Source organism: Hyaloscypha bicolor, assembly GCF_002865645.1.
Source record: "Hyaloscypha bicolor E unplaced genomic scaffold K444scaffold_56, whole genome shotgun sequence".
Classification (NCBI taxonomy): Eukaryota; Fungi; Ascomycota; class Leotiomycetes; order Helotiales; family Hyaloscyphaceae; genus Hyaloscypha; species Hyaloscypha bicolor.
This window is the reverse complement of record NW_020194558.1, coordinates 722286-732929: the sequence shown is the minus strand read 5'-3', so window position 1 is coordinate 732929 and position 10644 is coordinate 722286. Positions and strand designations below refer to the sequence as shown.

Below are 10644 nucleotides of genomic sequence, written 5' to 3'. Positions count from 1 at the left end.
TTCACCCTTCTCACTCGTCCGCGCCTTCCAGACGAACTGCACCTAAATGAGCGCCTCCTACATAGTTATCTGGGCCTTCTTGAGTCTTCACGTTCATCGACACTCCTACGCTTTCGAAAACGCTTTCGAAACAATGTGCTGACTCAAAGATCGATTTTGCCAGACCACCTTTGGACAAGAATCGTGACAGCAATTCTTGTAGCGCCTAACTGGGAACGAGCGGACAGGCGCCTAGATTGCTATCTCGACCCTGAAACCTTAAGTGCGTACTATACTGATACGAAGGGCAATGAGACACGCAAAGGATCCCAGATAACAGGCACTCGTCAGCGCCAGGCACACCAAGTTGGCATTAGCGTCAACCCTTTCAAACCATTCGCATGGTGCGGGGATAGGGCGAAAAGGAGATTCGCGCACTGGGGGTTCTATACGCGTGCTGTGGATGATTAAGGAGTAAGTGTCTTGCGTATGCAATGTGTTAGCAGCTGAACACTAAACCACCTCAGTATGCGCACTCCAAGATATACAGCCTGGACTATGAAAATTCCTCGAATAAGAATCTGGTAATATCACGGATCTGGGCTATTGGGAAGAAATGGGAGCGCGATATACCAGAGGGAGACTTTCGCAAACATCAAAAATACAGTGGTGACACCCTTTACTTCTGTCAGGAGGAGTTGGAGCTCACAGGTAAGCAATCCTGGCCTATATTCCCGCATATATCAAGTCCGCTCACCTTATTATTAGTTCCCATAATCCTAACCGAATGGTTCCAACGATACTTGGAAAAGGAGTGGGTTTCCGTCAAAGACAGACGCGACCGCGACCGGGTGCGAAAGTTTCTGGAGAAATTTGATCTCGACGACCGTATACTAAAGCAAACTGGTTGGATTTACAGTCTTTCGGAGCGAAACTGCCAACACTTTGCGAAATACCTTTTGGAAACCCTTATAGAAAGAGGGTGGTCCGACCCAAAGCGCAAAAGGGAACTGTGGAGTATGGAGGGATGGCTGCTTGAATTCGCTCATAGGAATACTGCTTTGCTCAACGCCTTCGACAAAGCTGGTTGTATGTAGTTAGGAGTAGTTGAAGTGACGAAGGCCAATTCCTGCCTGCGCCAAAAATGAAGCGGAGTGGAATGGACGGGCTTCTATAGTACTTCGTATGCAGTAACAAGTCACTTTCGGTGTCTCTTCGCTGCAAGGGAACAGAACACGCCAGGCGGCCATAAAGGTAGATATCTGCTGTTGTGAAATTGCAAGGCCGCGAGAATTAGATAATTGACATGATATATGTTTATTATTCACAGTCATAAAGATCATCGACAACAGATCTACGGTGGTCATTTCGTTACCTTCTGGCTGGTTAATTGTCAGCATATTCCCGAATATGATAAAGCCCCACAACGCTTATCCTCATTGCCCTTCTCACCTCTTCCTGCATCGCGCACCCCTATCGCCAACAGCTCCAACACCACCACGAGCGACAGGATGTTGTTTGGGTCATCGATTATAATTATCTGACAGAGATGATTAATTGATATCACGACAATAATTTGGGTTCCAGAAGGATTTGTCCGTCCTATACTTTCATCTTCTTTATTCGCAGAGATTTCTAGCCAAATTCTTCCAGGGCACGAGCACGTTTTCGTCTTCCTCCGTCTTCCGTCCTATTTCCTCGACTTGCTCTACTACTTCCGCTTCGGTGTATATTGCTCCTCTCGAGAGTCGAAGTCCGAGCTCTCCCGCCGTCACAAACGTCATAAGATACAAAACGGCCTCAGCATACACCCAATCAGTTCCCGCGACTTCTTCCGCCGGGCGGTACCTCCTCTCCCCCTCCTCCTCCAGCGGCGAATGCTCGTTGGAGCCCCTGCGAAGGCGACATCACCTATTTCACTGCTTGTCCGGGAGTATGCGGATTTGTCGGTGATGCAGATATCCAAAATGTGGTCGCCCTGCCTCACGGTCTAATAAGTAATGAATCCAACGACAATCCATACTGCGGCAAGACGATCACGATTAGCTGCATTACAACTGGCAAGACAACTACAGAACTACAGCTACTGTGGTCGACAAGTGCATGGGAAGTGCATGGGCTGCGAGAGTCTCTATTGATCTCTCCAATCCCAGCCGCGGCGGCTTAGGAGAACGAGGCTGGGAACGAGGCTGTCACTGGCAGGCCACTTGAACAACCTTGGCAGCAAGCTTCAGAGGCGGTACAAGCGGACGGGAGACATGGCCGACCTCGAGGAGGCAAATCGAGTTTTCGGCCGTTCTTGGACCTCCAACAGCTCCGCACCGTTCACTCGATGCCTCAAACTGCTATTCCATTTAAAACAGTACAGCGAGGCTGCAGAAATCGCAGTTTCAGTCACAGATTTCCTCCCAATTGTCAATGCCCGGCCTCTTGATCGCAACGACAGACAACATATTGTGTCAAGATTTGCGGGCATTGCTGCCGACGCCTGCGGAGTGCTTCTTCAAGCGCGAGATCTAGAAACCGCGCTCCAGTACCTAGAAAAGGGTCGCGCCGTCATTTTGGGCCAGATGATCGACAACTGGAGTGATCTATCGTCCTTGATGAAGGCTCATCCGGAGCTGGCTTCAAAGTTTAAGGCTCTCCGCGACACTATTAACGCTCGTTCTGGCCATTCGAGTGCCAAATCAGATCGACTTCTTACTGCGCAGCGGCGTCGTACTGCCGCTGCAGAGCTCGAGCTATGTATCAAGTCAATTCAAGGCGTACCTGGCCAAGAGTTGTTTATGGCAGCCCAAAGCACCGAGGCAATACAAGCCTGTACTATCGGTGGCAACGTTATTATTGTCAATGTAAGTCAACTACGCAGCGACGCCATTATCGTATCGCCGACTGGCATTCGTACGATACGTCTTCTAAGCCTGTCTGCGGCTGACGCAGAGATCTGGATCGGTAAACAGTGGCACGGCCTCAGATCTGAACGTGGGCGAGGAATAAAGAATATGCGGAGTGGCAGGCTTTCCACACGTGATCGGATGCTTGTGGCCGTTAGTAGATCGAGTGTGCGTTGAGGTCGCTCGCGGCTTTTATGCGTCGCTTGTAGAACAAGGCGTGTTGCGTCTTGAGAGTAGGGGCATCGCAGCAGCGCTCCATACAAGTGTCATGGAGGGGCGAGCGAAAGACTGGAAATAGCTGTTAAACTGGGCGTAATTCGTGCATTATGGAGCGTGAGAGCTATTAATATGGTATACAGGAATGTTTATCCGTATCAAGAAGTGCTTTGCTTGTGTCCTTTCCTTGTGTGGCTCATTGGTAGCCGCTGCTGCTGTCCATCTTGTGTCCTCATACCTTCAGTCTCCCCCCAGCATATTAATCCGACCCTTCCGGCGCTTCCTGGAGTCCTACACCCTCTGTCTCCGTGCTGAGTTCCTATGTAGCAGTGTGTTGTGTGTGAAGAGTTCTCTCGCAGTAGCAGAGTATAGTGCGTAGCGTAGCCGTATGAGGTGTAAGGTTCCACCCGTTTCAAACCGTCGAATTACTGAGGATGAAAGCTCTCTCGTGATCTGCGCAGACCTTGTCGCGTGTCGAACCGTCACTACTCCTTCTCAATAAAGGGGCGACAGGGACCATCTCTCTGTTCTGTGTATTATTGCACCAAGTGTAGCGTGCTGTTTGTCTGGGTCGTTAATCAGCGAGAAAGGTAATAATGTTCTATTCGAGGATTCGCCGTCGTTGGATCTTGCAAACGTAGTCGGGGGGCGATGAGCCGACCCTAAGCCTATCTGTGGCTATATGTGTGTGTAGCTGAGGAGGCATTAGTGTTTTAGGCTCGATCGTTACACTTCATAGGGCAATACTATGCCGCTATGCTGCCGCCGCCGTGATCGAACAGGTTGTGTTGTGCAGCTTGCTCTTGTGGTGTCGTGTTCTTTTCTCCCTGTAGTCACAGCATCAACGCAACACTGGGAGAAGCGCATCAATCCGTAGAGGCATTGTGACAACAGGTCAGATTGTTTTGAGGCTGTCTTGCTCTGTGGCTTTCAAAAATTTCGTTCTCGCATTTTGTGATGTTTTCTTTGGACTACGCCAGGCATTCAAGTCATTACTAAGCTGGATGTGGCGCACCAGGCACCACAGTACCTCCAGCCACCCGTTGGCCTTTATGCCTGAGGATTCGTAAATAAAATTACGGCGTAAATATTATGGGACGTGCGGGGTTATTTCGCACTAACCAAAATCGTCAGTTGCTTTGTTCCGACCTGTATAGCGACCTTGTATGAATTTGCACGCCATAGCAGCCACAAGGCTAATAACGATTTCTAGTATAGTAGCGAGGCTATAAAGCTCAGGTATAACCTTTTTATAAGTATTAGAAGTAATAAGAGCTCGATAGTAGAGCTATAGTAAAGAAACTCTATTGTTTTATAAACGGAGACTGTCTATAAATTAAGTACAAGAGCGATGATGCGAATATGATTTTCTAGTCAGAGGGATTCAGAGTACCCGGGAGTGGCCACGGAATATAACTTATAAAAAATTATAAGAGATATTAAAGTGTGTATAGATTTTAAGATACTTAAAGTCAAAGTACCTATTATTTTTTTCGGTATACAGGGTTTTTAGGTACGCAGGGATAGACATTACCTGTGCCATAAGATTTATTCTCATTCTAAAGAGTACGTGTATTTAAGTATATGAGTAGATTCTATAGAAATAACTGTGTTTAAATAATTATTTACGGATTTCTAGGTAAAATAGTATACGAACTATAAAGCAAATATAAGACTCCCACGAGTTATAGTATTCAAGAATCCAAGGGATCCTTCCAAAGAGGCTTATTAAGATATCTTAGTGGTCCCAGACGACCTCAATTTCCATAACTCGAAAGTGTGGTCTACTTGGGAATATCTCAAATTATTCTCTCAAGTCATCCTTAATACCTTTCTATTTCTGCCAAGGAAACTGTGGCTCATATATCCCTATAGGAAGCGTATTATATTTTGGCTCAATAAACTTAATATTCCTTCTATCTAGGCGATTATAGAATAGATATATATGCGGTCTAACGGCAAGTATTATTTCCTTAAGGTTTCCTTTAGAGTAAAGTACTATATAATAAAGTTCATTCATTATATATAAGCCATAATAATACTCTATAGCTAGAGACTGAATTTTCTTTATATCAGGAAAGCTTCTAGTAAAGTCTAGGTATAAAGGTCCTTTCTGGAAGTAAGGCATTATAAGATAGATTATATCGAGAGTCGGGTCAAAGTAAATTGACGGTAATCTCTGTATTCTGCTTTCGCTAACTTGAGATTAGTTATTATCTATAGTATTACATTCCAATTCAGAGTCGTATTCGAATATATTATCTATAGGGACGGATTGGGATAGAGGCTTATAAAAAATAAGAGCTTCTTATCGAGAACTTTTATAGACGTAAAGCACTATAGGGGAACAAGCGTCTCTAAATATAAATAGACCTTTTTTGTCGTCTTGCCTCTCGATATAAGCTATCCGAATAATACGGGGACCTGGGAGAGAGTATTACTAGATCATGTTCTGGAGTTTAGCAGGGAGATTCCGAAATACGTAAAATATACGGGGCATTTTCCCCTGGAGCAGGCCTTTATACTAGGTTATTAGACCAGGATAGGGCCCTTTTCTAATCTGCTGCTACCTTTTTCGAATAGTGCGAGTATTTATAGTACTCATATTAACAAAAATAAAGTAACTAATAAGGATAAAGGACAAATATTAATAGAAGTCGAGCTCTGGGAAAGTCTGTCTCAGGTAAGTCTACCAAGTATAATCGAGAACGAATTATTATAAGGACATAATAGAAAATAAACTAGATAGTATTTGTAACCTAGTACTATATTATATGGCCCCTAAGGAGTCTAGAAGCGGAGCCTAAATCGGATCCAAGTAAGAGGCGAAAACAGATCCTATCCTTTAAGTATAATTAATAAGGTGGCCAAAATCAGTTCTTAGCCTGAAATAGTACTATTAAGAAAATACAAAGGACGTACTATAGCCCTCAATTAATTAATTACTAGTAATTATAAGCGCCTCAGATAATATACGTATAGTTAACTCCTATATTCAAACGAGAATTATACTAGGATCCTTTAATAAAAATAAAGATACAGAATATACTCCCTATATAGCCTAATTAGTAGAAGAAAATGAAGTACTATTACGGGACAACTTCCTGGCTAGACTCTTCTTATAGCTTATACTAGCTAGATATATCGTATTTCCTAGTATGTTTACTTCTCTCAAAACCTCGAAGACGCTTGCAAATAGTAATACTAGATAAGTTATTCAAGATATAATTAAGCGGGTATTAGTTTTTATTATAGTAGTGGTCTATTACGGAATTGGAAGCCTTGGAACGGGATATCTATAGTAGATTTAGTAGCTAAATGCCATTTGGTTAGTTTAATATATATTTTTATAAGTTTCTTTCTAGTACTACTAATTAATTTGAACTAACCGAGTAATTAAAAGGCCTGGATTACTCCACTCGCTTGTCGGCCTTATTACTACCCTTATTAGCGTCTATATTACTCAAGGTAGGCACTAGTCTAATACTGCTAAGATAATAATTATTATTAATAGTATATATATAGGTAATATATCCTTATTATATCTAGTATATAATTACTAGATCTTAGAGAAGATAAAGATTATACTTAATAGAGTATTGGCTAAACCCAGTCATATATAGGCATTTCTAGATAAGAGGTACTTGGAATAAGAAGAGGTTATAGAAAGAAGTTTTAGTACTAGTTAAAATTAGATTAAAGCCTTGCTTTTTTATTTGACTTTAATAAATTAAGGAAAAGGGAGATTATATAGGCATAATATACTTGGTATATTCAATTTTATATATTAAGCTAAAGTCCTAGGCAGTATTTAAATTTAAGTGCCTAAAACTGGAATTCTCTATAATATACTTATAATAAACCTCTATTTTTCTTGCCTTATCTATATCCGCTTTTACTATCCGTAAAGGGACCCGGGGCTTATAGGCGGTATTGCCGTACTTGGTAATAAATTAGGCATTTCATATGGCCCTACTCTTTTACCTTAGTAGTAAGGTCTAGATTATTTGAGTTAGTAGTCTTATTATCTAATTATATTCTAATTATATTTACTAGATATAAGAAACTATAAAATACAAACCTTAGTTTATACTAATTCTCTATTCTATATATCTCTATATATATCGGACTTAAAGATCCGGAACTATTTATTTCATATACTATCGGGACTATTCCCTGACTTAATTGCCTATATGAGATAAATAGATCCCTTATACTTATTATTGGCTATATTACTATTATCCGTTTATTAATTAGAGGACTTATACCGCTCTCTGGCTTCGTTTCTAGCTATTTATATATATCTTAAATATTAGAAACCCTATTTCCGCCGAGATTATTAGTATCTCTAGTTACAAAATCCGCCTTCTATATATTGGGATACTTCGCTTTACTTATTCCGGGAGTTAATAGAATATAGCTACTCTGCCCTGCTTATAAGGGAACTTCGGAATTTCGTAGAATTTCTCCCGTTACTTTCTACCGCCTGTATATATATATATTAGTAACCCTACTAGACTAAATATGGCAAGAATCCCGATTATGATTCCTACTACTTCTCTAGTAGGCAGATCTTTCTTTAAAGATAAGTTAGTAGTAGGGGAAGATAATAAGGTAATAGTTCGAGTCGGATTTATAGTTTCTTTGGGGAAGTATTTAAATGGGCTGAATTCTTTAGTAGCGTTTTATAAGTAGTTAAATTAGGCTAAGAAAGTCCAGGTATTATTCTAGAGATAATTAATTTGGAAATTAGGAAGAAATCTAGTAGAGGCAAGTACTTATAGAATTAATAACTCCTATTATATTATTGAAACATGCCCCTAAAGTAAAATAATAGAAGAATACGGGCTTAGTATTATTAATTAGTAATCAAAAAATAAGAGGCTTTAGAATTAAATTAGTTTATTATTAGTAAAGAATTAAGTATATACTATCTTATATTTAAAAGAACTAGTACTACTAGTTAGAATCCACTCTAAAATCTAATCCTATTTAGTCCCGTATCTTTATATAAAATATATAATTATATAAATACTATTCTCGTAACTAAATAATTTTAAGAATAGAATTAATATTCTGTATTTCAATTAATTTTTCTGTTTCTAATTTTATATCTCAAAATTATTAGCCTATTTTACTAATAATATTACTGGTATTTATATTTAATTAATTTGGAGTGAAATTATATCCGTCCTATATAAGATAAAGCTAATTAGTATTTTGACTTTACGGAATAATTATTTCAAGAATAAAAACCACTTATTATACTAATAGTAATAGTATATATTATAGTAGCTATAGTTAAAGTAGTAATACCTAGTAAAGGTGAGCTTTATAAGAAGACTAGACTAAGTATAGCTATTACTAGGACTCTAATTTTCAAATTTATTATAAGCTTAAAAGCCTTAAGATTATAAAGTTAAAGAAACTTAATATTAAAAAGTAAAGTAAATATTAGCTAAGAGAATATTACCGGGAAAGCCTTTAGTTAGTTCTTTTTTAGTAAGTACTTCTAACTCAAAAGAATTTTTATTATAACTACTATATTAGGTGCTTTTTACCTAATCTAACCCCTTTCCGTATTATTCCTATTATAGATCACGTGTGTCTGCTTAAGCTTACGGTATAGAACTCTAAATTCTAATATAGTATATTAAACTAGTAAGGGCCTATTCCCAAGTAATTCTCTATTTCTACCTATATTTTACTTCCTGTATTTATATCCTAGTTCTATATCCTGGTTCTATATCCTAGTTCTATATCCTAGTTCTATATCCTGGTTTTATATCCTGGTTTTATATTCTAATTCTATATATCTATTTACTATTAAGAGCCAAAATAAGCCTCTAATACTAGGAATATAAGAATCTTGTTTTGAATCCTGCTTGCCTCTTTTAATTAGCTCTAGTAAAGCTTGCGAATACAAATTTAATCCTATAAAAAATATTTATTATTTCTATTTTCTAAGACTTTAATTAATAATTTTAAGGCAAACTTTTAATTAGAATATTTATATATATAGACAAAATACTCTTTCTATTACTATTATAATTATTTCTGACTATAGAATTTCCAGAATTTATAGAAAAGAAAGTTTTAAGTACTACTTTTCCTCTTTATAATTTGCTATAATAAACTAGTAAATATTTAAAGCTTAATCTAGTAATAATAGTAAAGATATATAAGAGTACCCAAATTCGATTATCTTATTTCTTCTTACTTTATTCTAAAGTAGAAACAAAAATCTATATCTTTTATATTAAATATAATTCTCGGGATATATTAACTAAAAGAGGCTAGTAAAAGAGAATTATAAGCAAGGAACTTTACGGGTCTCTTAATACTCTTTATATAAAGATTAAATATATGCTTTTTAGGAGCCAAGAGCTATTAATAAGGTTATTAACTATTTATACCGAGTATTATATAAAGCTAGAGGTCTATTATAAAGTTAATTAGATTAATTAGATCCTTAGTTTTTGGGATAAATATAGAATACTTAGAGAAATAGTCTTAAGGATTTTATATAAAGAAATTAAGGAGATTATTTCTAGTAAAATAATTATAATAAAAGAGATACTTTTAAATACGGGTACTATTAATATATCTAGTATAGACGGCAAATAAAGAAAGTAGTATCTTTAGAACTAGTAAAGGTTAATTTTGGAAAATTAATATAAAGTATACTAGAAGTTACTTATTATTTATATTTTATTATAGTAATTATTTATTACTTTAATATTCTCTAATACTTACCCTATTTAATAAAAGTATATATTATAGTCTATTTTAAATTAACTTAAATAAAGTTCTTAAAACCTTAATAGAATTAATTATTTCTAATATAAATAAATATTCTCTTTTTAGAAATCTATTTTATATTACTTTATACTAGAACTATTATATATCTTAATAATATTAAAGTAAATATTAGCCTTTATTACTCTTAAATTCTTCGTAACCTCCTGGCTTATATTTAATAAGGAATTAAGATACTAGAAGTTATAAAGTTATTAAGTTAATCTAAATAATAAAAGAAAATAAAATATCGGATTATTAAAAGAGATTCTTTTTAATTAATAAGTAACTTTATACTTAATATAATATAATATCTTTTCTTTTATATTAAACTATAGTATTTATATATTTATTCCCAAAACTTAACTATAGAATACCTAATATTTAAGATAGCTATAAGATATAAATGAAATATTAAAATAATTATTTTTTATTATCCTAATATATATTATATTATTAGTATAATATTTATTACCTAAAGATCTAATATAAGAACCGGAATAAGTTAGTAGCCTATAATCTTAGAAATTAAGAATTAATATACTAGTAAATAAATAGCCTAAATAATACTGTATTTTAATATATTATTTTATATAATAAGGTATTTCTATCTAACTTATATACTCTATTAAATTATATCTTCTATATAAGATACTAATAGTATTTTCCTATATTACTATACTATATATTTATACTATTATAATAAGTTATTACTATTTTATAAATATTACTTACTAATACTTTTATAAGAATTTCA

At 36.2% G+C, this 10644-nt stretch overlaps 1 protein-coding gene across 1 annotated transcript; it reads left to right on the top strand.

Annotated features, from left to right (window-relative positions):
- Positions 1 to 2186: 2186 nt before the first annotated feature.
- Positions 2187 to 3050, top strand: K444DRAFT_526267 (uncharacterized protein; the record flags this gene model as incomplete). The annotated part of the gene is made up of 1 exon (XM_024874529.1): positions 2187 to 3050. A coding segment is annotated over one exon (864 nt), but the record flags the coding sequence as incomplete, so codon positions are not given.
- Between the last annotated feature and the right edge of the window lie 7594 nt (positions 3051 to 10644).